Source organism: Rhinolophus sinicus, linkage group LG04 (assembly GCF_036562045.2).
Source record: "Rhinolophus sinicus isolate RSC01 linkage group LG04, ASM3656204v1, whole genome shotgun sequence".
NCBI classification, from domain to species: Eukaryota; Metazoa; Chordata; class Mammalia; order Chiroptera; family Rhinolophidae; genus Rhinolophus; species Rhinolophus sinicus.
Window position 1 is genome coordinate 176,840,868 of NC_133754.1, and position 26,913 is coordinate 176,867,780.

Sequence of the window (26,913 nt, forward strand, 5' to 3'; positions counted from 1 at the left end):
GCTTCTGATTCTTTAGGCCTGGGGTGGGGCCCAATAACTTGCATTTCTACCAGGTTGCTGGAAGATGCTGATGTGTGGGAGGGAAACCACACTTTAATAACACTGGATTACAGGAATCAGTGCAGACTAAGCCAGGGCCATTCACCCATACATCCATCCCACCTCTCCTTCAGTTTACTTTGTAACAGTTGTAGGCAATGTGGGCACAGAGAACAAGACACAATTCCTGCCCTCCAGACATAGTCTTGTGGGGGAGAAAAAAGAAATGAAGAAAATAACAGTGTTTTCTAACACTTTTGTCAGCTTAGGGCTGACCCACAGCTTTCATAAGTGTTTTTGTTTTTTCTGATTCCCTCCCAAATAGAGTTCAAGCTTTTGCCCTTAAAGCTTGAATGAGCTACTGGCTCCAGAGTAGCCGACCATGGCGAAATCTGCCCAACTAACAAACAGGAATGTTTGCTCTTCGGTGAAACTCTCACAGATGGAAAATCTCCTCTCTGAACTCACAGAGGCCTGAGATACAAAAATACATGTGACACTCCTGTCCCTGACTCCGCATAAAACAAAACACTAGGATGAGTATGTTCTTGGAGTCAGCATTTGGTTGTCTTCTGGATTAATCCCTCATTTAAATTTCAACACATGGTTAATTTGGGGGGAAAAAGCTTTTGATTCACAATTGCCCATATTTCCCTTTAAATATTATTGATCACCTGTGGTCCATCTTCATTAGGAAAAGTTAAAATTAAAAATACAGTTTTCATATATATATATACCCAGTCCTGTTGGCCAGCTGTCTTCTGAACCGCTGGGTTGTACCAGATCTACTTGACCAGGCAATGCATGGTTTGGGACACATCACGCTCATTACGGGATTGCAAACAGCAATGATTGACGGGTTTGCTTGACACTAATCCTTTCTATGTCATGAAAGAAGATGTCAATGCCTGCCTTGTGTTGAATTATTATAGCCCAACTAGTGGTGCCTAGATGAGTGAAATTTTATTTGTGACTATAATTCATCTCGAACAATGTTTTCCAAGTATTTGAAAATATAATAAAAATAAATGAGTAAAAGATGAAGACAGAATTCAAAAGAAATACAAATAAGCATACATACACATATCTGTCTTCACATGTTAAAGAAATGTCAATTAAGCAACCTGGAGGTACCGTCTTTATACCTACTCAACTGGCAAACATGTTTACAATAACTGCTCAAAATTAATGTTGTGTTGAAACATGCTCACTCCAACCAGCCAGGGGACATAAATCCCTTTCACCCGTTTGGAAAACCACATCATAAATACAAAGCGAATGCCATCAAGTGTTTCTTCCTAGACACAGAGGAGATTTCTGGGAGCCAGAAATGTTCTTTCCTGACTTGGGCAGTGCTTAGCTTGGTATTCACTTTATAACTATTCAGTAAACTGTGTGTGTTTTATGTGCTCTCCTGTGTCTGTAACCAAAAATGTTAGGAAAAGAGTTCCTTGACTTTTACCAGTAAGTAAAACTTGTTGCAAGGAAATACGAGCACAGAGGTCCTCCGTGGCATTACCTAAAAAGCAAAACTGGAAACTACCTAATTATCCACCAAAACAGGAATGGTTTAGCAAATTATAGTAAAAAGGAATATTACAGAGTACTGTGGTAATTACAAAGTCTTAAAGCACGTTTCGGACAGCACCATACAGAACGAGGAATTGCATCACATAAATCTACACACGTGTGCCTAAGGATTAGAAGTGAATATTAAAAATCACTATGATAAAGGAACTCTGGGTAATTTTCTCCATCAGTTGGTATTATTGTCAGATTATCTTTACCACAAAGAGAACAGAACATGTGGTTAAAATGCAAAGGTCGGGAACATTCCATTCCACTGGCAAGGACTATCCATGTCTAATCCCATAGCGATCATCACACATTCTGTCCCAATGTGCTCAGGACACTTTAGAATTCGTAGGATATGGCTGACCAAGGTGTGTGTAATTGGTCTCATTTTGCCTCAATGCTCCAATATCCTCAAAGTTCTTTTTCCTCCACAACACACAGCCTCTAAGATAACCCATGGAATTTATTAAAATATCTTCTCAAGAACTTACTGGCCATCATGTAAGAACTCAGTCTTACAATATTGCTGGGGAGACAAAGTAGTCACCCAGATTGTGAAAAATTTATGCAACCAGGGTGGAAGTTAATGGTTTGCCAACTACAAAAGGTACTACATGATGCACTGCCAAATAAATTGCACAACTAACTACCCTGGACCGAAACACTGAGTCAGGTGAGTGGGGGATGGTAGTCAGCAGAGGCTTTAAAGATAGTGGGAGGTCAGTGGGTCCTACACACTGGCCCTGGGACAGATGGAGAGGCACAGAGAGGGCTTTCCTATGAGGACAGGGAAAGAGCCAAAGTGCGAAGGAAGGAAAAGAACAATAACTGTTCGGAGAGCTGAGCTGGGGCTCGACTATGTTAGGTTAATACATCTAGACACCTCCTGCTGATCATGGGGAGTCATCAAGGTTGTTTGAACAGAGGATACACGTGCTCAAAGAATTAGGGAGAAGCCCTGGAAGCAGACCATAAGACGGCTCGAAAGGTGCTCACAAGTGGTGAACGGGGAAGGGAGCAGGCCCGGTATGAAGAGACTTGAAAGAGATGGGAAGGGAAACAAGGACAGGCAGGAGAAATCCAGGACCGTGAAGGCTAAAAATCAGAGCCCCAGCCTCAACCTCACCACTTATTACTCCTCTAAGCACTTAGCCAGTTTTCCCAGCCTCGGCTTTCTCATCTGTAGAGGAGGAATGACAATCCGCCCTGTAAAGGTGCTGCTGGGGATCAAAGGTACAGGATGACAAGGAGTCCCACAGACTTCCACTGAGAAGAATGAACCAAGCCAGGCCTGTGCTGAGCAGAGAGGAAGCTGAGTCTGAGGTCTTGACCTGCGTAACGGAACTTGTTTCCCCATTTGCATCTATCTACTACTCGTGAAAGTCGCCCAAATTCCTTCCTTGCATTTTACTTTTAAATGTATTGTTTTCCCTGTTGGATCTCATTCAAAAATCGTTATATTGTTGGGCTTATATTCTAGTACATGCAGAAAAAGAACAGAGCTACTTTAGATCACACGAGGGGCAGTTCCATTTTCTAAAAACACAGTCACGTTTGAAAAGTCCCCTCTGAACTGGCTGGGGATAAAAAAAGCAAGAAAATAGTCTTGACTACAGAATGTATTTTGAAGGAAATGCTGCTTTATTACTTTCAAGTACAAACAATAATTTGGGCGTGGTTAACCGAATGTTGCCTAATCAAAGGAACCTGCTTTAATGTATAGATATCAATTACTTATAGATAGCATGATCACTCATGGGTAAAAGAAAGCTTCTTATAATGCAGAAAAACGTCTCATCTTTCGGAGACATCTTGCCCCACAATCATTCCACTATTTGCTTAAGCAATCCGTTCTCCCCATGCCCCACAGACAGTTCAAACATAAACATCACCTCACTCCCCCTAGGTCACAACACACATCAAATTAGTGAAAAACATGAGTTGATGAATTCGACCACATTGCTATAGATGTTGGATTGGTGAGACCAGCCTTTTTCAAACTGAGCATTCTCATCAAGAGTACTCAGTCTAAATTACTGAAATATGTCTGTTCACTATGTGAGTTTTTATCATCTGAATTAATCATTCTCCAGGCTTAAATACGCAAAACACTTTTTTTTTTTTTTTAATTTGAGTACATTCATGAAGAGAAGTAGCTGGCTTCTTTAAACCATGATAATTAAGTGGGTTTACCCGGATCAGGATTGTAGCACTAACTGTAACCAACTAAACCATTCTAGGGAAGACTGGAAACACTGAAACAACTTGACAGCAAAACACCTTTTTGCACTGAGCACGATCATTCGGTCTGATTCGGCTGATGGGAGTGGTACGACTATCCAGTAATCCACGTGAGGATTTATCCTGAAAGAACTTCACTTTCCTAGAGTAGGCATGGGGAACCTCTGACCAGACACTGCCAAAGATGGCGAGTGGGCAATCTGTCAAGAATGCTGCTGACCTGTTCTTCTCATCAGACAGTCCATCTAGGGACTGAGTAATTCTCAGTAGTACCTTGGTTGTCTTAGAAATCTTGGCAAGTGCCAGCATAATCAGATATGAAACCTTGTCAACGGGACAGACCTAAAGGGCTTGTCCCCTGTCCTGACAACTCCGTGTCCCTAAAGGCAGAGGTCACAGTGACAGTGTGCCCTGGCCCAGGCTGCCTCCTGGAGTGCGATCTGATTCTGCACACTTCCCTACAGAGAAAGGCCTGCAAGAGGCCCAGAGGAGGCATGGAAAGCTCAAGAGTGATGGTGGGAAGACTCACCCCATGGCTCCCAAGCCCACACACACAATCACAGCCTCAAGCTGCTGGCTGCGTTTGGCCAAAGCAACTGGTTGCGTTTGGCCAAAGCAATGTGTAAAGCCAGACTCTACTATCCTTAGCTACTTCTGTTTGGTCCAAATGCCTCTCACAGAAACAACTTCTTCACATCTAAAATAATACTGTTTCCAAAAGTATTTTTTTCTCCCTAAGATATTTTAGAGATACAGAGCAGTAATCATTCTCTCCAGAGCAAATGCTAGAATAATTACAATCCTTATTCACACTTCACACTAAGTGTTTTCAATGGCCAGAACAGAGTAACTTTTAAACTATGAAAAATGAAGTGCAAACCTTAAAATTTCATAGCAACCTTCCACACCTTCCTCTCATGAAAAGCTCTCCAAACAAGTGAACCTCCCTGCGGAGCTTTAAGGTTGAGGCCCTCCGTGGAAGAGGTCTATTTCTCTGATAGGTCTGGAAGCCAGTTTTGGTATCATTGACTACTTCAAATAATGGGGCTGGAGGAAACTAGCTTGCTCTGGAATGGGAACAAAATATGCTGAAAACCTCACACTCACTCAGCTCTCCTGGACCCTCGCGCCTGAGCTGACAGAAAACCTTCACTGCCACCAGACCCGTGTCACTCAAGAAATCCAACGTGGTAAAGGATGGAGCCTGTCTGCTCATGACTCGAGAATTTTTCAGGAGCGAGAATGTTCACAGAAGAGACAGAGGGAATTCCCTTGCCCCCAGCTAATGAGGTGGACGTCAGCACGTACTGAAGACAGCCTCTCACTCAGAGAAACGGGACTCTCGCCGACTCCCCACTTCCATTTTTTAAAAAGGATGAGTTAGTTTTCCATTTGTATAAAAGCTGGCAGTAGTATGACTAAATCTAGCATCCATAAAGCAACTGAATAAAATGCTCAGGCGAAAAAAAGGCCTCTGAGGAGGAAGTGAGGTTAGGAGTCCACCACCTGCCTCGAGGACGCTGTCAAGATCAGCAGCTCTCAGCGCCACCCTGATGATAAACCCGGTACTCACCACTGTGCCACTGAAATCTGAAGTGGCACATACCGTGCACGTTTCACATTTGTCGTTTTCCAAAACACTTTCCCATAAAGGACTGTTATTATAATTACTTGCTCTTTGAAGCTACTGGGTATATCTCAAAGTGCGGTGAGAGGAGGGGTGGTCATTAAATCAGTAATCTGTTATTTGTGCAGGCTGGATGAGAAGGAAAAAGTCATTTACGCTCACTGCCCAAAGTCTCCTGCAAAACAGATTCCAGCTGCAATTCTGGTTCCATTTCTTGGAGGACCAAGGAGAGCTCATGTACAAAACTCAGTATGAGATGGATTGGGGGGCGGAGAAAGATAATGTTCTTTTACCTAATTCCCTTAGAGTCTCAACATGGATATTAACTAAACCTGTCCTTGAAACCGACCATCAATTTTCCAAAACGGTCCCTCCAGGGCAGCCAGCGGTCCATTGTCAGGCTCTGGCTAATGCAGATTCTGAGAGAGCTGTCTCCCCACTGTAGTTTACATCATTCTCAGCTCTGCCAGGAACCCTTTTTCCCACCTAAAATGGATATGCTTTATACTACAGTCAGCAAGAAGAATGAGTAACTCACATTCCCAGGCAGAGGCTCTCACTGAGTTGCTAGTTCTTACGTTCATCTTCCTGATCTTCCTGTCGATGACTGAAATACGCATATGCCCCCCTCACTCTCCTGTAACACAATGGGAAATGGTTGAGTTTTTCCTACCTCTTGCTCCCTTTACTCTTTCTAATGTTTGCGCCAGTTATGTTAAAACATTTCCAGTGCTGAATCACAGCATTCTTTAGCTTTACAGGAATACACACTGGCAGCCCAGAGACATGATTTATTTAGCCCACCGTATTTTAAATTATCTTCAATTAGTTATCAACATTTTTAAAATTAGGGAATTTCAAACACAATTCTAGATTTCTACTTCCTCCTAAAAAATCAGAAGACCTGCCAACATCGGGCTTGTTTCTGCCTAACACTTAGAGTTGAGTCAACTGGCCTCATAAGCTTTCTGTGGTTCAGCACATCCTACCCAGCATGCTTCACTCACTTATGTTATTTGCATGGCTCCCCTGGGCATTTGAGTTTATGAACCCTAATCTAGGGCAATTTCTTCATTTTAAAGATGAAGGAAATGAGGGCCCAGGGATAGAAAATTAACTTGCCTGAGAACACACATCAAGTTAGAGGCAAAGGAGGAAGAAAAGTCAGGGTCAGGTATCTTTCCAACATAGCGCATTTTCCTCTCTACAGAACCACAAGTCCTGTCAGCATTTCTCTCACCAATTATTTACATTTTCTCAGTAGAGTATGTTATATTTTCTATATTATCCTTGATCCGTCCGTTTGGTATATTTGATTTCTTTAGGTAACAACTTTGTATCAGTGATTTCATTTATGTATTATCTCTAACCCCAAGGAAACAATGAATCAGGAATCAGACCAAACTGAAATACCAACTGTTGTATACCTCAGCAGATGCAGGACCAGAAAGAATCATCTCAGAAATCACTTAGCTTAACAACGAGCTAGCCAGCCAGGAAAATGGGGCCCAGACAAGTGATATGCCTGAGGCTGTAGGTTTCCTAGGGAACTGAGCCAGTCTTCAATCTTCCACCTCAGTGCTCTAATCTACCATGTCACCTCTGGGCAGTCACCTAGGCTGTGAGGGACCTAGGACCAGCTTGCTCCTGATGGAAACCAAAACTGCAGAACTCCCTCACATCTCAGACACAGCCAAACTGGACTCTGTGAGAACCGGAGTTTAGAACGCATTACAAACAACTCATTTATAGCATTGGATTTGTACTGGAAGACAGATTTTCTTTAGAGCTGATATTTGGTGGTGAGTTTATGAATGTCACAGGACTTGGTGGTCTCAGTAACAGTGGCTGTTATAAAAGCTAAACCTCATGGGAGACAAGCTGCTATAAAACAACATAGCACCTTTGCTTCAACTTCAAAAGAAAAAAAGGCAATTGTAAAAAGCTTTAATAGACAACGTGTTTTTATAGGCAACCAATTAGCAGATTAATGAACCACTTAAATTTCTTTACTTAAAACCAGTACTCAACAAAGATGAACCCGAAATGCATCCTCTTATACCGACCAACATAACTAAATACAAATGAAGTCGATGGTGTACCCCATTAGCATGCTGCGTTGTGTGTCTATAAAACGAGCCCTCCCCCACCCCAGCCCTGACCCCCTGGCAAACATAGATAAATGATTGTGCACTGCGTGATGATACCATTAGGCGAGAACTTTGGTTCATGCAGTCGGCTGCCAGAGAGGTTGCACTCAAAGCCTGCAGCCCTGGCACCCAAAGTCAGTGATGGCGGCGGCTCGTGGCGTCAGCCGTGCTCCTTCCACAACACCAGGTGAATACTGTGGTCAGGCATGCTGGTGGCAAAGACCAAGCCCGCGTCATTGTGCCCGTCCAGTCCATTGAGCCAGGACACTTCGCCTGCCAGGAAGCTTGAGCCTCTCTTGGATTTCCTGTACTCTGGCAGGGGCCAGCGGCTAATCAAGCTCTCTGTCCGCAAGTCCATGATATACAGGTAGCGGTTGTCAAACAGCAGGGCAAAGACATCTCCAAAGCCAAGCAAGGCCAAGTTTGCTATCTCAGGAGTCTTGATGACCCTACAAGGTTGAGAGTTAGGAAACGTGAACCAGGAGGCAACTTTGCTTTTGTTTCTGCTACTGTAATCTTTTCAAATCAAAGTTTCTGATAAAAAGGAAAATATGAAGACAAAAAGCTCAGTGTGCTTTTAAAGGGGGGCCGGGGGGAGGGAGAAGCCTTCATCATGACATGATAACACAGGCATGTAAGGAGAAAGGCGGTACTTGTTAAACATTTATAAAAGCACAAAATGCCCATCCAAGCTGGAAAGGATCTTACAGATTATCTCATTTAATACTCTCATTTCTCGGATGTAAAAACTGAAGTCCAGCCAGGGTAAATAATTCGGCTAAGGACTCACAACTAGTCAGTTCCCAGTTAGAACTAGAATATAAGACGCAAGTGTTATCACCGGGTAAGAAGATTTGTTCCTCAAACCCTGGAATGCGGGCCTAGGGGCCCTTCTGAAGCCTGGAACAAAGACTGACAAACAAGAGCCTGACGTGCTACCCTCATCAGCAGGCAGCCAGCACACAGGCTCCGCCCTACAACAGCAGAGGCCGAAAATACTCATAGCTGCGCAAATAATTCAGGATTTATTAATAATAGATTCGTAAGAAGTTTTTAGAGAAAACTGGGGGAGTTGGAAGGACAGCCTTAACCTTCGCAGGTTGGCAGTTCCCAAAACATCAATGACAAAGGTACAAAATGGGAGAGACTTAGCTAAACAGCAGCAAAAATAGAAAAAAGAAAACTTAAGTCTCTGTTGTCCACACAGTTAGTGAGGTAAAAGGTTGACAAGCAAAGTTGATGTCTCCTTTGGAGGCATCACAAAGAGCTATTAGGTTGGTGCAAAAGTAACTGCAGTTTTTGCAATTATTTTTAACCTTTTAAACCACAATAATTTTTGCACCAACCTAATACAAGACAAGGGACATACAAATTCTGCTCTGTGACAATAAGTTTAGGGCCCATGAGAGGCCAGTTAGCCTATATTTTAACAAGGACACTACTAAATACATACATACATAAAGTGTATGTCCAAGAGGTTAACCTGAATGGCAGGGCCTGGTAAGCAGGACGAGAAACAGCTGAAGGACATCAGCGAAGAGGGGAGAAAAACAACTGGCAGGGACAGGGACACTATACGTGACCATCAGCTTAAAACAGTGAAGGACATTTGAGGCCAGACAGTACAAGCTCCAGGAGAGGGACCTCGAGTCCAACGGAAAGGAGTTACACAGAAGCAGACCTCAGCCTGATGTTAGGAAGGAAGGGGATTTGGTAGTGAAGACGACCTGTTGTTCCTCAGCACTCAGCCTGCCCCAAACTGAACTCATCAGCCAAACCTGTTTGCCTTCTTTATTTCCTGGGTTGCTCACCCACCCAGCCGCTCAAGCTAGGAAACATGGCAACCACCCAACTCTCATCTTGACTCAGACCATAAATGTAACCACCAAGATCTATTGATTTTACCTCCTGAATTTTCCTCTAATGTGTTCACTACTGTCTGAATCGCCACAACTCTGATCCAAAACATCATCTTTCGCCTGCACTACTGCCAAGTTTTCAATTGGTCCCCACACATCCACTCTTGGCCCCTTTCAATCTGTTAATCTCAGACTAAAATCTAATCCTATTATCACCTCATTTAAACCTTTCTATGGCTTTCTATTGACTTCATATCTCTATCCACACTGGCCTTCTTTCAGTTCCTCAGATACACCAGGCTCTTTCAGTCTCAAGGCCTCTGAACAGACCGGTCTCTCAGTCTGCAATGCTCCTCACTCCTCACTGTGTATCTATCCCCAGCATTGAGCTAATGCATATACTCAACCTTTAGAGCTCAGCCCAAACCTCTTCCTCACAGCAGCTTTCCTTTACTCCTCAAACTAAGTGGGATCCAAGTACCCCATACTACGTTGCTTTTATCCCAACCATTTAAAAGACCTGTATGTAATTTGCTATTTAATGTCAGTGTTCCCTCCTGCTGGCTAGTGATTTCCACCAGTGTGCTAAATACTTCTGCTGGTTCCCAGGGTGCATCACAATGCCTAACATACAGCTAGCTGCTCGGTAAGTATCTGCTAATGAACAGAGCAGTGGGGCAATGAACATGGGCAAATAAAAATCCCTACAAAAGAGATCTAAAGGAAACTGGGGAAAACAACAATGAAGTCTAGTATGCCCCACATCGTCAGTGCAAAGCAGGAAATAACCAGAAACTTAGAACTGGGTTGGTTAGGGTAGGGAACAGGACTTCAGCTCGGTAAAGATGAGCTGACTCCAAAGACTGAAGCACGAGTATGTTGCAGGATAGAATACAGATTTTGACAGGATCACAGCCCCTTTTGGTTCCTTCAGATAATTGTAGAAAGACATCCCTGCACTGCAGTCTGGGCTGTTGACCCTAAATAAGCCTGCCTGCTGTACTGAGATAACCTAGCTCAAAAGATTGCGTCATATCTTAGATGTATGGAGCAACACACGGCCATTTGTACTTTTTGCTTCTTTTCAATTAGCTTCAAAACTCAAGTAGCCCTACCTAGTCCTAGCAACTTTGTAGTAAGATTTCAAAAGAAGTTGGTTTATTTGTGTTTGGGATAAATCATCTCCTTTTCAAAGAAAAATCTGAACCTAGACCTTCCTAGCAGCCAACAATCTTGTAGGTTTATTGCTTAAAGCTTGTAGATCCAAATACTCAAAACTAACAGAACTTTCATCTGGGACACTGGACTCTCTGGACTCTATATTCTGAGTAAGAAGCATGCCTGAGAAAGGTAGATGCAGGATCAAATTAAAACCTTTAGAGACTCTAATCATTAAAAAGATTATGAAACCTCTATTCTGCTTTGTCTTTGTACCCCTCCCTCCCAAATTTTAATTCAAAACAAAAATAGCACAAACTGTAAAATATCTGATTTCCCATGGTGATTACATGGATTTTTTTCTTTGCAAAATATCAAGTTCTTTCAAAAGTTCCTTTTCTCTGGCTTGCTGGTACCTTAAGCATATCCTTGCTGTATGATCCAGCCACGGATGGATGGATGGACGGACGGATGGGTAGGTGGGTGGGTACATGCTGGACTAAAGTGAGCTGTGGGATGTTGGGTAAGGCCCCTACACTCTCTCAGCTTCCGTTTCCCCATCTATAAGATGAAGAGCTTGGACTAATGCTTTCCAGAATCTGTTCTGGTCTTTTTTTCTGCAAGCATAGATAGCTTGGAAACCTAACTGGTTACAAATGTAGGTCTGACTCCAGGGAGACATAAGTGGGGTTGTAACTTTATGAGCAGAGAGACAGGGTTCACCAAAGTCCTGTAGGCTAGTACGAACAGATCCCACACAGGAGGACCTCTAACAGTCATGCATAAAACCAGTGACGAGAACGTTCAATTTTCTGGAACCCCCAAGTCAGCGTTTCCTGAACATGCTGTGGAACACACTAATTCTGTGTTCCTCAAAAAAAGAGCTTTGTGCACAGTAAGTGTGAGGTACAGTAGGTTGAACAAATTCGAACAGGTTTCTTTATGTAGCGCTTCTCAGAGGTATTAGTAATAAAGATCTGCCAGGTCCTGTGCTAGGTCCTCATTTATAGGCATTTCATTTAATCTTCACTTTACAGGTGAAAAAACAGGCACAGAGAGGTTAAGAAACTTACATAATGTCACACAGCTCGTAAGAGATGGCACTAGGTCTTAAATTAAGGTTTGTTTATCACCAAAGTCAGTTCTCTTAATCACCTTATGGTTCTGGTTTTCATCAGCCTCCAATGTACCAACACATACTGTCAATCTATAAGGGGGATCTACAGTATGCAGTGAATCACAAAATTATTTGTCCACGGATGGACCTTTTCTTGTTTATTTCTCCAGAGAGAAACCCTGCAAGCCTATTTTTCTCTAAATACCTCTGTCTTTCTACTAGTCAACAGAAGGCTACTCGATGCCTCAATGCAGAATTTCAACTGACTAGGAAATAGAACTTAAAATATTAGAACTAGAGGAGATCTGAAAGCTCTTTTCATCCAAGCCCCTCCTTTTTCCAGAAAACCATGTTAAATTCTGAAAGGGGAAGTGACTCAGAGTAAGGGAAGGAATTAGATCCTCGATCTTCTAGGTTCAAGCATATAACTCTTTCTAACTACTAGTAGCCTCTAAAACATTTTTATGTGGGAGGTTTTCAGTACATGATCCTCTTTATAACTGACGTAAACATTTCCCAAAAGCAAGTTATTGACTGGTTTACCAAATATTTAGTCTTGTCTTTATAATTAAACTGCAACAGAGAGAGAGAGAGAGAGAGAGAGAGAGAGAGAGAGAGAGAGAGAGAGAGAAAAGAAGGAAGGGAAGGGAAGGGAAGGGAAGGGAAGGGAAGGGAAGGGAAGGGAAGGGAAGGGAAGGAAGCAACACACTGTCAAAGGTAAAGGTAGAAGGAAACACTACCTGAGAATATCATAACTGGCAAAGTCCCATTGGTAGAGGCCCAGTGCTGAACTACAGACGATGTATTTGCCATCAAAATGAAGTCTTGGCTGCAGGCAGATACTTCTATCCTCAGAGACTGACAATGTCTTCAAGCACTTGCAGTTGATTTCTCTCCCAATTGGCCAAATCTACAGATAAAAGAAAAGTAGGAAAGATGACAGGTCACATCACCACAGAAAAGCTTATCCTTAAAGTGGTTTTTGTTTGCTGAATTCAGATACAAAGTGAACTAAACTGGAAAGACCACAGGTTTTACAGTTGAGAGGCATGGGTTCAAACTCTAATTCTGCATGCATGTGCTGTGTTATCTTGTGGAAAACACAACCTCTCTGAATCTCAGTCCCACAAAGAAGATAATAATGCCTACCACATGGAATAGTTTAAAATTTGCACTAAGAATCTATGTAAGAGTGCTCCATAAAGGTTTTGCAGATTTTTAAAATTATTATACAAGGAAATGTTTATGTTTTCATAGTTCGGATCTAAGAATTGAGGAGTGTAGAAGATAGGTGTCTTAAGAAAACAGAATGTGCTGATGATCATTTTCTGTGGATTTCTTCTCTTCATTTAAAAATCAGTGTTAGAAACTGCCTAGAACACAGAGATAATGAATAATTCTCTTTCCAACAGGTTTAAGATGGCTTGGGCTAAGATTCCTGCTGCCCTATTAGCAGTCCCTCTTTGCCACGTGATTTTAATTTTCTTATATTTGCCAGTTTTTCTTTGATGAGGCAAAATAACAGAGGAAAAAATAAAAATAAAAACCGTACCTTGATTTCATATTTGTCCGCACTTAAGAGGATATAGTCTCCGGGACTGTGCAAGAGAGACTTGACTTTGCACTTCTGCAAAACCACCTAGAAATATCAATATCCATGTTACAGAAAGATCCTTTTAATGCTACTTCTATATTGCTTTTTTAAAAAAAACCTCAAATATGAAAAAGAGCTTGCTATGACACCGGGTGCTACAACAGCTGAGTTCTTAACTCTATGACCAAGCTGACCTCTGCCAAGTTTTCCTATACCCAGAGTCTAAATTACCAGCAGGATCTGAAAGTGTTTAAAGTTGGCAACACTTAACCTTAGTTTTAGTCTGAAAGCAAACATTAGGACTGATTTTTAAAATTATGAAATGTTACTTTATAGAAAATGTGAAAGCAAAAGCTCACAGACATAGAAGTACATACAAATGATGTGTGTTTTCAGAAGCATGTGCATTATAAAAGAAAAAGCGCTAGACTTAGGACCAGAATCTGCCACATATTGACTCTGTGACCTTTGGCAGGACCACCAAACCTCTGTTTCTCAGTTTCCTCATCTTTAAAATAGGGATGAAGCACTTATCATCTCACATAACTGTAATCAAAATGAAATAAAACAACATAAATAATAATAATGTAATAAAAGCAACATTCCATTAGCACTTGGGGTAATCTACAAATACTAGGTTCTAGTTATTTTTGTAATAAATCAGCACAAAGCGAGTGGGGAGTCCAGGCTTATTCAGAAGCCTGGGTTGCAGATTCACCTGAAACTGACAGACCCGTGAAGTACCAGGCACCCTGTGGGTGCTGGCCCATCATCTCATTTAATATTCGCAGGAACATTCAGCAGATGACGAAACTGAGGCAGAGTAACTTTAAGACATCACAGTCAGGGTCCGGCCCCAAGTCCACTGTTTTTAACACAACACCAAACTGTCGGACATAACTTTTGTATTTAAATACTCAAAGTGCCCAATAGAGAAATATTTTATTCCGCATGTTTACTGTGGTAAAATATGCATAACATAAAATCTACTACCTTAACCGTTTTTAAATGTACAGTTTAGTGGATTATTAATCTTGTCACAAATTGCTCTCCTTTTAGCCCCACCTGTGTCAGAGGCACAATCACCCACCCAGTCTAAAACCCACTAGTCATCTCTGATTCTTTCTTCTGTTCCCCACGAGTCAGTAAGTTCATCTGGCTTTATCCTGAAGACATACCCTTCATGTGTGCCCTTCTCTTTCTTTATTGCCACCCAAGTCCAACCCATGGGTTATCTTCTGCTTCGACTACTGCAAAAGCCTAACTGGTCACCCTGTGTCCACTTGTGCCCCAGTCTAATCCATTTTTCACTCAGCAGCTATTTTCTTAAAACATACATCACCCCAGACTTTTGCACAAAACTCGCCCACCGCTTCCTACTACACTTACGATACCCAAAATCCTTAATATGACCAGGTAAGGCATACATGACGGTTACCTCCCCCACGCCTTCCCTCACAACACAGCTCCAGCAGCCTTCCAGGTCATCGAATGTCTAGGTTCTGTCCTTCCCCAGAGCCTGTGCATAAGGGGCACCATCTGAAACACTCCACTACTCTTTACACCGCTACCTCCAATTTACTCCTCACATTTTGTCCCTTCTCAAAAAGCTTTCCCTGAACACATAAGATATCTTCCGAGACTTTCTCATAGAAAACTGCATTTTTCCTTCACAGCACTTAATTTGTAATTTTATTTTTATCCATAGTTACTGTTTAATAATTATTGCTCCTATTAGACTAACGTTCGTGTCTGTTTGGCTCACTCCTGTAGCCTTAGCCCCTCACAGAACGGCATGGTAAGTTCAAGTGTTTCTGTGTGGCATTTCCATCACCCATACTGCATTTCACTCTCAGCAATCTTTTTTGGAAAACTAGAAAACGTCACAGTATTATTTTAAAGATCCTATACATGTTTCTTTGTTCTGCTTCTTACAATTATTTTTTTTCAAAATGAAAACTGCTTTTCTAATTAAAAAAAAAGAAATACACTTATCCTAAAGGGACAAAAAGCACCCATAGTCCCACAAGAAATAATCATCTTCAACATTCTGGTGCATAAGCACATTCAGAAACGGGTATCATATTCTACAGTTTGGTTTTGTTTTTGTATCTGACCTGTTTTGTTTGCCCCCTCTAGTATCTATCCACAGACTGTAATATACTGTGGGCATTTTCCATGTCCATGAGTCAGTCATCTTTACTAAGTGTCTTTTACGTGTGGTCACTGCTGTACACCATCATGCCTTGTGGTTGTGTCTGTTCCATCTTGTGACTCACCCTCCACTTAGAAGGCAGCATCTCCCATCCTCCACCTCCCCCCACAAAGCGTGACATTCAGATTTCTTCCTACCTTTGTGACCCACTCTGTGTGCCCGGTGAGTGTGTTCAGGCACGTCCCAGCAGATAAAGCCCATACTTTCACGGTGAAGTCTGCAGAGCCACTCACCAAGATATCCAGTTCATCATTGTAGTCCACACTAAACACTAACACACGTAACATACACGAAGTTACAACATGCCCGTCTGAGGATCTTTTATAATACAGTTCAGTAGCGTTTATTCTCCCTCGCTGCCCAATTTTATCATTTCTCAACCAGAGTTACAATAAGAATGGTGCTACCCAACTAGCAATTTTATGAGAAAAAAAATATATCCATGCCAAAATGTTTACTATTATTGCTTATAATTCTAAAGGTGCAAAGTCCCTGGAATCACACGTGTGCTAGCTTCAAAGTGAGAGGCAAACCCAGTGTTGGAGACAGTGGCATTTCTTCTCAGGACTGCCCCTGATCCTACACAAATCTTAACTTATGCAGGGAAAACAGAACATAGGTGGCCCTAGTCAGATTTGCACTGTTTATTGCAGCAAGACAGACTACCAAGAATATAAGCTGCAAAACAAAACAACACTGTACAATACTCATTCTCAAGAAAAGCCAGTATAATGAGAAAAACAAAACACAAACAAGGATCTCAAAGGTCAGGCTAAGCCATTCTCTCAAAACTGTCTCTCTTTACCGCTGTACTCTCAGCATCCAAACAGTGCCTGAGTATATAGCAAGTACTCAAATATTTGTTTTTAAATGCCTGCCAAACTCTAAAGGAACACTGGGGACCCAGAGATGAAGACACTGGTCTTTTCTTTAAGGAACTCAGTCTAAGTGAGGGGTGGAGAAGGAAGTCCAAAAAAATAAATAAATGTTTACCTCTTGCTAGGGAAACACCAAGGAGAATGACTAACTCTGCCCAGGGGTATCAGGGAGGACTTCAGGGAAGAGGCGATATTGGAGATGGGCCCTGAAGGATGAGTAGAGTTTATCAAGAAAAGAAAGAATACTGCAGGTAGAGGTAACAGCAAAGGCATGGAGTTAGGAAAAGCCACAGCAATGCCCAGGGAACAGCAAGGAGGAAACTTTTTAGAGCAGGGCTCTCAAAGTCGATCAGGTATGAAATCACCTGGAAACCAATGTATACCTTGACACTGTGGAACAATACAGTCAGTTTAATACGTAAGTAAGTTCCATGGCAAATCACATGTCTTCAAATAGTAATTTCTACAGCAAACAAGTGGTAGCAGATAGCAGGCTGAGGGAAAATGTATAGGATGACAAACAAAATGGGGAGAAAATGCTTTTAGCAATAAAACAGCTAGGTTTACTTCAAAGAATTACTGAGTACCAGGTCCGCTGCAAGGAACTTAGGATCTAAGGGTGAAGAAGACAGGCAGGATCCCTGTCCTTTGGGAGCTTACAGCCTGGTGGGGAACTCAAGACTGTCATACTTACTTGTACGAGGAGTGTTATGACCAAAATGCAGATTACTGGGAAACCTACAGCAGAGGGACTCGACCTGTCGAGGGAGTCCAGGAAGGCCACTCCTAAAGGTGATGCTTACGAGCCTACACTGTGACTCTGGGGGGCTAACGCAGTGGGTACGTGGAGAAAAGAAAGACGGGAGCGACTGCACAAGAGACTGGCAAATAGCTCAATGTGATTTCTGCCCAAAATTCCAAAAGGCAATGCACAGAGGGAGAAGCTCAGATCTCAGGGGCTATAATCAAATGACCAGTTTTTGCAAACTAAGGCTGCTGTAAAATTATTAGGAAATACTCAGGTGTCTGTTTCTTTCATTTTCTCTCTAGGCAGTGGCTTGTTACCAATTGTCAACCAAGTTCCAATTCAATGTAACATCTGTAGATCACACAATCTGGGGATGACAATCCCTCCAAAGGATTTCAGCCCTAATTCTACAGATCAAGTAGACTGAATTTACAAGTGTAGGACTTATTCAATTTGGGGGTATGAAATCTGATAAAAGCAAAGGGGACTGACTATTCAACAGGATACAAATGAAATAGGAGAGAAGGAGAGCTGCCCCCTCTCAGCCTGAGTATACAGAAGTTTTTAAATGGGCTAAGGAAAAGTAAAATTAGGAGGGAAATTCCAAATAAGAATAACTTGAATAAAGGGATTAACTGTCATGACTGAGAAAGAAGAGGGGAGAAAGGCAAGTGAACTTCAAAAACAAAACAAAAAAGGGATCGCACTCTTGGCTCCTGGCTTTAAGGAATGAGGTTCAAGAATGACAGAAACCCTTGAAAAAAGGGCAACCCACCCGCCCCCGTGTGCCCCCGGAAGTGCTGGGTCCTGGCTCCGGAACTCCATTCCCAGCAGGCCACAGTGTTGTCGAAGGAGCCCGTCACGAGCTTCTGCTCATCAAACTTCACTGCTGCACAAGTGTGGGTCTGGATGCCATACACGCACTGTCCTGTGCTCACATCCCACAGCTTTGCAGACAAGTCATCTGACCCTTCAAGGGAAAAACAGACCGATGAGTAAGAAAGCAAACACTGAAGAAGGAAAATCAATCCCCAAACCATGGTATTCTTAGAGAAGAATCTTAATGGTCACCTCCTCTAGCATGCCCACTTTACAGCCGAGAAAACCAAAGCACGGAGAGGGTAACACAGTGGCTCAGAGTCACCAAAATGGTGATAACAGCACGGGGACTGAACGTGAGCCTTCTGGTTTAGTCCTTTTCCCTTAAGTTTCCAGGTTATAGAGGAGCGTTAGACTAAAGCATCCCCTGGTGCTTCCACTTGTAAAATGTCATAAATCTTTGACCATCGTGAGCTGATCTGAGTTGGGAATGATGAGCATTACCTATGACTGCATCTGTACACTTGCATGCTTGTCCATTACCCAACAACCCTGAACAAATAAAGAATGTTGGCTAGTACCGCTGTCTGCTGGAACATGTCCACTCTAAGGCAAGTCGAAGAGGAGCCTCAGATCACAGGTTAACTTCTGCAAAGGTTAACTGCAATCAACCTGCAATGATCTTGGGCTATCTTGAAATGTGTAAAGGAAGCTCTAAGAATACCAGGGATAAATTATTCCCAGACATTCATAACTCAACAGTGAGCTTATAAAGCCTCTTAAGACTGTGTAGAAAAAAGTAGGTTTCATTTCTGCCGCTGATGAAAATATTATACCGATCATGGTGACGATGCTTTAATTACACTTAAAATCCTAATGATTAACTCTTATCTCACAATTTGCCTTTAGAATAGAAAAGTAGTAGTAAGAGTCAACGAAGACATTCTGAGGACACAAGTATCATCACTTGACAAGGACACAGTACTCTAGGAAAAGTACCAAATGATCAGTTTTCAAAAAGCTGAAATGACCAAGTAAAGCCAGCCATAATTCTACCTTTAAGCGTTGGTCAAGAGCCACTGTTTCAGACAATGGAAAAATACCTATCACTTATGAAAGAGGCAGAACATGAATTTCAACCTGGGCAAACCCTATGAGAGCACACTGAAATGAAGACTATCCTTGTATTTCAGTAGTCCATTTCCACTCTATAAAATGATGGGTGGGATTTGGTTGGTGGTTCTCAATGGGCATATAAGACATCAGAATCATCTAGGGAGCTCTATCAAAACATACATGCAGGAGCCTACCTTCTGAAATTCTAATTCAGGATATCTGAGGTGGGGTCCAATAATCTTAAAAGCTTGCCAAGTGATTCCAATACTTAAGAAATATTTTGAGAACCAGTGTTCTAAAACAGTGTTGTCCAATAAAATACAATGCAAGCCATTTAGATAATTCAAAATTTTCTATTACTTACTTGAAAAAGTAAAAAAAAAAATAATTTAATATAGTTCATTTAATTCAATGTCAAATTATCATTTCCAAATGTAATCAATATAAAATTACTAATGACATATTTCATATTCTAAATCTTCACAATCCAATGAGCATTTCACATTTCACCTCTCAGTGTGGACTAGCCCCAGCTCAAGAGCTTAAAAGTTGGTAAGTGGCTAGTGGCTACTATACTGGACAACACAAGTCTAGATAATCTTTAAGCTTGGGCATTTTGTGACTGTATTCCTAGGGAGCTAAAGCAGGAAAAGAAATCACTTTAGGTCCTATCTGACCTTGGTTCTGATTTATTGCCAGTGATCAACTGCGCTGCAGTCATTCTTTCTTTCAACCTGTCTGGCAGGTAGGGCTCCTGCTCTCATGGTGCTTAGTCTACCTGGGAAGCTAAACAAGCAATAAGAACTCAGTACAGTAAGTGGCGGACAGTACAAAAGCCCATAGCAATACAAGGAGAGGATAAAAGGAAAAAATACCTCAGATAAAGCTCCACTGAGTTTACAACTGTGCTCCTCCACAAATATGCCTTAGGATACTGGCTCCTCAACTACTCGTATTTGTTTTTAATCTGGACTTTGGCATAGGATTGAAGAAGGCATTTCATGACTTAAAAACTTTCAAGTTTTAAGTAACTGAAACCTAAAGAATGAATAAGTTAACCTTTCCCCAAAGGAACAGTATATGCCCAAGGACAGCAAAACTTTTTCAGCAGAAGACCAGATAGTAAATATTTTAGGCCTTTTGAGCCACACGGTGTCTCTTGGAATTATTCTACTCTGCTGGATTTGACCCTGCAGCTGGTAACTTGTCAACCCCTGGTATATACCTATGAAAGTATCTATTATCTCTCTTATAACATAAATAGAGGGTGCCAAAAAAAATGTATACACATTTTAAGAAAGGAAAAAAACTGTATTAAAATTGTAATACTTAATATATACTGGTAACAAAGATGAATACAAGTCATGTGCATCCATTTTTTTTGGCACCCCCGGTATATATGTGACTAGACACTGGGGTAAGTCATAAAGAACTACTTGGAACCATTCTGGAAACTGCCTAGGAATTATTTACAACGCTTGTCAAAATGCGTTGTCTAAAACATGGGCACTGATTATAATTAAACTGATAAAAACAGATACTACACTTGATCTTAGCCAAAAGGCCAAGAAGCGAAGGACACTGATTATAAAAGCAGCTCAGTATGACTGGGAAAGGTCTGGCTGGAGAACTGCATCAGGAGATGTCTAACTATGACCTTGTTTGTATTTCTGAAAGATCACTACGGTTGCATCACAGAAAATGGTTTAGAGGCAAAGGGAGGCAGGAAGGCCAGTTAAAAACCAAGAAAGAGGATAAACAAAATGTGGTATATACATAAATGGAATATCATTCAGCCTCGAAAAGAAAGAAAATTCTGACATGCTACAAACAACATGGAGGAATCTTGAACATATGCTAAGTGAAATAAGTCAGTCATAAAAGAACAAATACTGTATGATTCCACCCACATGAGGTACCTGAGTAGTCAAATTCACAGACAAAAAGCAGAACAGTGGTTGCCAGGGGCTCGGGGAGTGGGAGTAGGGTCAGTGTTTAATGAGTACAGTTTCAGTCTGGGAAGATACAAAAAGTTCTGGAGATGGATGGAGGTGATGTTTTTGCACAACAATGTGAATTTACTTAATAGCATTGAACTGTACACTTAAAATGGTTAAAATGATAGATCTGATGTTATATATATTTTACCACCATTTGATTTTTAAAAAGGGAGACTTTATCCAAACTAATTATTTAAACTAGTTTATATAGGAAAACACCGGACCATTCAGTTTGATACCCTAAAGAAACATTGGAAAATAACTAGGTTGAGTTGAGATCCACTTTTTAGTAGTAAGTACAACTCTCCTCTTAATTGCTAAGTCTTTAGGAGCCATCATTCTCTGCTCCTTTATGTCAACCTTCCCTATGGATTCCCGTTTGCTGAGATGACCAGCCCAACGTGTTTACAGAGAGGTCATCAATGATGCCGCCTAGAAACTAAGAAAGGGGACTTGTCGTGTCCAGTGCAACACGGGCAGTGAGGGTGCGAGAAGGGGCGGCGTTGGGTTAGGTTTTAAGAAAGAAACAGAGGCTTGATGCAGTTAAACCTCAGAAGGCCAGGGGGTCTCGCAGTCACCAGAGACTAGAGCCCCGAATCAGCCGACTGGTGGCTTTTATTGATAATCATACAAGGAAGTGGTATTGTTTTTCACACTGTCTGAGACTCATCCATCATATCACAAAAGTGAATCAAACCAATTATCTTTGTCCCCAAGCAGCCGGAGCAGAAAGTCTTGTGATGACTTAGGTGAGGTATGCACCTCCCTGGGGGGGCAAGTCTCTCATGCTTTAACAGTTCCGTTCGATAAGTGGAGAGAGCTGATCTTTATTGCCCTCATGACTTCTCTCACAATCAGGTGAGAGAGGAAAGCCAGAGTCAGCAATGGCTTTTCCCATGCAGGGGGGAGGGGAGGCAAGGCTCCTTCCCGGATTTTCTAAGGCAGCTCATTGGGGGTCCCCACTCGGTTCCACCTGGCTTAGGTTGTATCTCATGTGAGATATCTTACCCGTCTTTGGCTGCAAACCATCTTTTGGGGACCAGACAGAGAGACATAAGGTGTAAAACACTGAGATAAGCAAAGTCCCAAAAAGGCACAGTTGCACAGACTTTTCTTTCCTCAAGGAAAGACATGGGGTGACTGTCGGCTAGGCTGCTGTGTGACAACAGGGACTAAGTAAAAGAAGATTATTTTTCATTAGATGAAAGGGGGGAAAAAAGCCCTCTCAATTCAGAAAATAAGACGAAAACAATACTTTGATATAAAAAAATTGCAGCGATGGTTATGTTACAAAGGTAAGCAGAAAAATGAGCTGAACCCAAATGGAGTAAACGATCATATCAGCCAAGTTTAAATATTTAACTGGTAGAATCAGATCTCAGCTCCCAACTGCCTCCCTGAGACACTGACTCTGAGACCCAACTGAACACCATTTACCAGTGCCCATCAGCATTCTCCTTCTTACAGCTCTTTTCATCATTGTTCTGTTTCTTTCCCTCTCCCCTGCTTCTAGTGAGTACACTCGTCAGGGATCCATTTTTCTTCCTCTCTACATCTCCTTTTAAAATTTCAGTTATAGCCACAGCTGCAATGTGACTAACTCCTAAATCTCTCTCTACCCAGAGTACTCCCCACAGCTCTGATCCTGCATTTCTAGATTCTGTGGGACTCTCCCCTTACACATCCAACTGAATTAAGTTCATTCCAAATTGAACTCCACCTATCCTCTCAAGTTTATTCCTTCATTTTCTATTCTTGTTACTAGTAATAGTATCTTCCCAGGTAGACGTGCAGCTAGAAAACTCACCCATTTTTGAAATCTCCCTTTTCCTTGCCTCATACCCAATTGGTTGCCAAATCCTGTCAATTCTATTTCAATGGCTGCTCTTCCATTCAACTGCTCCTTTTAAAATCTCTACCCTTTTTACTGTCCTAAATCTCCGCCTATTTACCCTCATCTGAACTGCAACAGGCTAACATTTTAATTTGGAACCTCTAGTGTTCTCTACGTCAGAGGGTCTCAACAGTAGCAGTACCATTTCCTAAGGGAACATTTTAGACATTCTTAGTGGTGGCTTCAACTCTCATGATTTGGCGGGGGGAGGGAAGGAGGAGGCACTCATGGCACCTCCTGGGCAGAGGTGAGGAATGCTAGACACACTGCGATGACTAGGACAGTGCACAAAAAGAATTACCTTGTATTATGCGTGACATTCTTGAAGTTTCTGTCAGACATTCGTAAGTGAAAAGCTTACTCTTAGTTATCTAGAATTCTTAGTTACCTAGAACCTGTGTTACAAAGCATATTTGCAGTTTATTCTGAATTTTCCAATAGTGTACCGACATAAATTGAGGAAAAATGTACTTTGCTTTGTTGGGAACTTGGCTAAGAGTTCCTCACAGTGTGAGAAATCCCAACATGGACAACATCTGCGACACTAACACAACATTCTGCATTTACAGTTATCACGTTCAGTGTCAGCACAGCCAGGTGCAAACATCTGATGACATGACTGCCTTCTAGCACAGCTCTGCTTGAGCACTACGTTTAATGTGTATTATTTTAAATTACAGTCCTCTTATTTCTCCTCTGAATCAGACTTTAGGCATCATATTGATTTTTTAAAATATGTGTATGTGTGCTTAAATTATTTCTATGAATTTTACTTCAAGGTAAGAGAAAACTGCAAAATGTGTTATAAAAAGAGGACCTGGGTCTGACAGAAATATGAAAATACTGGTCTACTTGAAGTAAAAAGCACCGATCCTGGCCTTTTTCCACTCAGAAATAGTTCACAGGGCCGGCCCGGTGGCTCAGGCGGTTAGAGCTCCGTGCTCCTAACTCCAAAGGCTGCAGGTTCGATTCCCACATGGGCCAGTGGGCTCTCAACCACAAGGTTGCCAGTTCAATCCCTCGAGTCCCGCAAGGGATGGTGGGCAGCGCCCCCTACAACTAAAATTGAACATGGCACCTTGAGCTGAGCTGCCGCTGAGCTCCCGGAAGGCTCAGTTGGTTGGAGTGCATCCTCTCAACCACAAGGTTGCCAGTTCGACTCCCGCAAGGGATGGTGGGCTCCGCCCCCTGCAACTAGGAATGGCAACTGGACCTGGAGCTGAGCTGCGCCCTCCACAACTAAGACTGAAAGGACAACAACTTGAAGCTGAACAGCACCCTCCACAACTGAGATTGAAAGGACAACAACTTGACTTGGAAAAAAGGCCTAAAGTACACACTGTTCCCCAATAAAGTCCTGTTCCCCTTCCCCCAATAAAATCTTTAAAAAAAAAAAACAAAAAAAGAAACACATAAAAAAAAAATCTTACCATTTAAAAAAAGAAAAAAGAAAAAAAGAAATAGTTCACAGCTTTTCTTTGTGTTTGTAAAAAACTGTCCAAACTCCTCTTCCCTGGTGACTTTCACAACACAGCCAGCCCAAGCTTCGTCTTCAGATTACGCTCTGACAATTAAGTTCACGAACTCATCCTAGAAAAAGTGCTACATACCTCATTGCTGAATATCACTACAGTCACCTCCGAAGTACTCCCCTTGGGAAGCCATGCACCGATGCCAGCACCTAGTCCACCCTTCAAAGCAATGTTGAAACTCTTTTTCTGGAATGGCCATCAGAGCTGTCGTCATATTACCCCTGATGTCCTGAATGTCATCAAAATGTCTTCCTTTCAATATTTCCTTTATCTTCGGGTAAAGAAAGAAGTCATTGGAGGCCAGATCAGGTGAGAGGGAGGGTGTTTCAAAACAGTTATTTGTTTACTTGCTAAAAACTCCCTCACAGACAGAGCTGTGTGAGCTGGTGCATTGTCATGATGCACAAGCCATGGATTGTTGGGGAAAAGTACAGGTCGTCTAACTTTTTCACGCAGCCTTTCCAGCACTTCCAAATAGTAAGCTTGGTTAACTGTTTGTCCAGTTGGTACAAATTCATACTGAATAATCCCTCTGATACAAAAAAAGGTTAGCAACATTGTTGCAACAAGTTCGCGAACTTAATTGTCAGACCTCGGATATCCTAGGAGTCCAGCTAAAATGAATTTTCTTTATTCTCCTCCTACATGCTCCATGCTTAGCCCTGTCCACACCTTTGCTAATGCGGATCTTCCTACTGGAAAGCCTCTGCTCTGAATCGCATCTCTCTAAAGTCTACCTATTCTTCAAGATGCAACAGAAACACTGCCTAGTTTTCACAAATGGAAGAAACCACTCATTTCTCTGAACAACTCTATGAATTTGTTTCTCATACAATTCAACTGTATCATTTGTTCATACCTCTTTTATAGCTCATTTTTCTTATTTGACTATAAGCCAGAGGTCACAATATGGCAGCTTGCAGGTTGAATGTGACCCAACCACAATATTTTTCAAATGTGAATAATACTTAAAAATCAGTACTTTTATTTTAAAAAACCAGACATTTCACAAAAATCTAGATTTGGAGCTTCTCTTAAAAAGTAAGATCTGGGGGCGGCCGGATGGCTCAGTTGATTAGATCATGAGCTCTGAAAAACAGGGTTGTCGGTTCAATTCACACATGGAATGGTGGACTGCGCCCCCTGCAAGTAAGATTGAACCTGCAACTAAGATTAAAAACAGCTGATGGCCCCTGGAGAAACACACTGTTCCCCAATATTCTCCAATAAAAAAAATAAAAAGTCAGATCTGGGGCAGCCGGCTAGCTTAGCTGGTTAGAGCGCGGTGCTCTTAACAAGGTTGCCGGTTCTATCCCCACATAGGCCACTGTGAGCTGCGCCCTCCGCAACTAGATTGAAACAACTACTTGACTTAGAGCTGGTGGGTCCTGGAAAAACACAGTTAAATAAATAAAAAGTTAAAAAAAAAGAAAAGTCAGATCTGACCACTCTGACCCTGAATCCCACATGGCAGTAATTCACTACATTAGAGCAGCAGCTAGCAGCTCTGGAAGGGCAGGTGTTCTCTGATTAGCCATAGCCCCCATGGAGACTTTTCCTTCACCAGGTTACCTTCCTGAACCCAATGTGCATGTTCTCTGCTCTAATTCATCTCTGCATGACCGCAAATGTCTTTCACACAGAAGGCATTTTATAAATAAATATCTACTGAACAGCACAAAGTACAACAGGTTCCTCTCTTACTATTTCAGAAATAAGCAGGATAACTACCTCATTCAATCTATACCATGTTAATTTTAGCATTAGCCATCAACCTTTTTGGCAATATTATTTTATTGCTTGTTCAAGGGGTAATCTGAGAGTCTCTATAAGCTTATTGCCAAATTCAGAATTTCGCAATTCAACCACAGTGAAAATATAAGCTCTTAAGTAACAAGATGACACAGACACTTGTACAGGCAGACCTTGGAGACACTGCAAGTTCTGTTCCAGACCGCCGCAACAAAGCGAGGCACGGATTTTATTTTATTTTTTTGGTTTCCCAGTACATATAAAAATTATGTTTACACTATACTATAGTCTATTAAATTTGCAATAGCATTGTGTCTAAAAAACAGTGTACACACCTCAATTCAAAATTATTTTATGGCTAAAAAAATGCTAACCATCATCTCACCTTTCGGTAATCGTAATCTTTTTGCTGGTACAGGGGCTTACCTTTAATTCGTAAAGAAAAAAAAAAAGCAGTATCTGCAGAGCACAATAGAGGGACTCTCAATTAAACAAGGTATGCCTATATAATTCTATAGCAAATACTTCTCTCACTAGTAATAGTCCCAGGGATGCTGCATTAGAAAAATTAAACTAATGCTTTGGATCATTTTCAATAG

At 41.7% G+C, this 26,913-nt stretch overlaps 1 protein-coding gene and 1 non-coding gene across 3 annotated transcripts in view; both read right to left on the bottom strand.

Moving 5' to 3' along the window:
- Window positions 1-3,234: 3,234 nt before the first annotated feature.
- The window catches only part of FBXW2 (F-box and WD repeat domain containing 2), a 31,840-nt gene continuing 8,161 nt past the window's right edge, over window positions 3,235-26,913 (bottom strand). For both annotated transcript variants that reach the window (XM_019731202.2, XM_019731201.2), the window contains exons 4-8: window positions 17,977-18,171; window positions 15,713-15,846; window positions 13,319-13,405; window positions 12,507-12,676; window positions 3,235-8,081 (exon numbers count right to left, since the gene is read on the bottom strand). In XM_019731202.2, coding sequence (XP_019586761.1) covers window positions 7,793-8,081; window positions 12,507-12,676; window positions 13,319-13,405; window positions 15,713-15,846; window positions 17,977-18,171 — 875 coding nt within the window. In that variant the 3' untranslated portion in view covers window positions 3,235-7,792. The remainder of the gene's footprint in view (window positions 8,082-12,506; window positions 12,677-13,318; window positions 13,406-15,712; window positions 15,847-17,976; window positions 18,172-26,913) is intronic.
- LOC141571449 (U2 spliceosomal RNA) lies at window positions 20,516-20,712 on the bottom strand. The gene has a single exon (XR_012496189.1). It is a non-coding gene; the product is annotated as a U2 spliceosomal RNA (small nuclear RNA).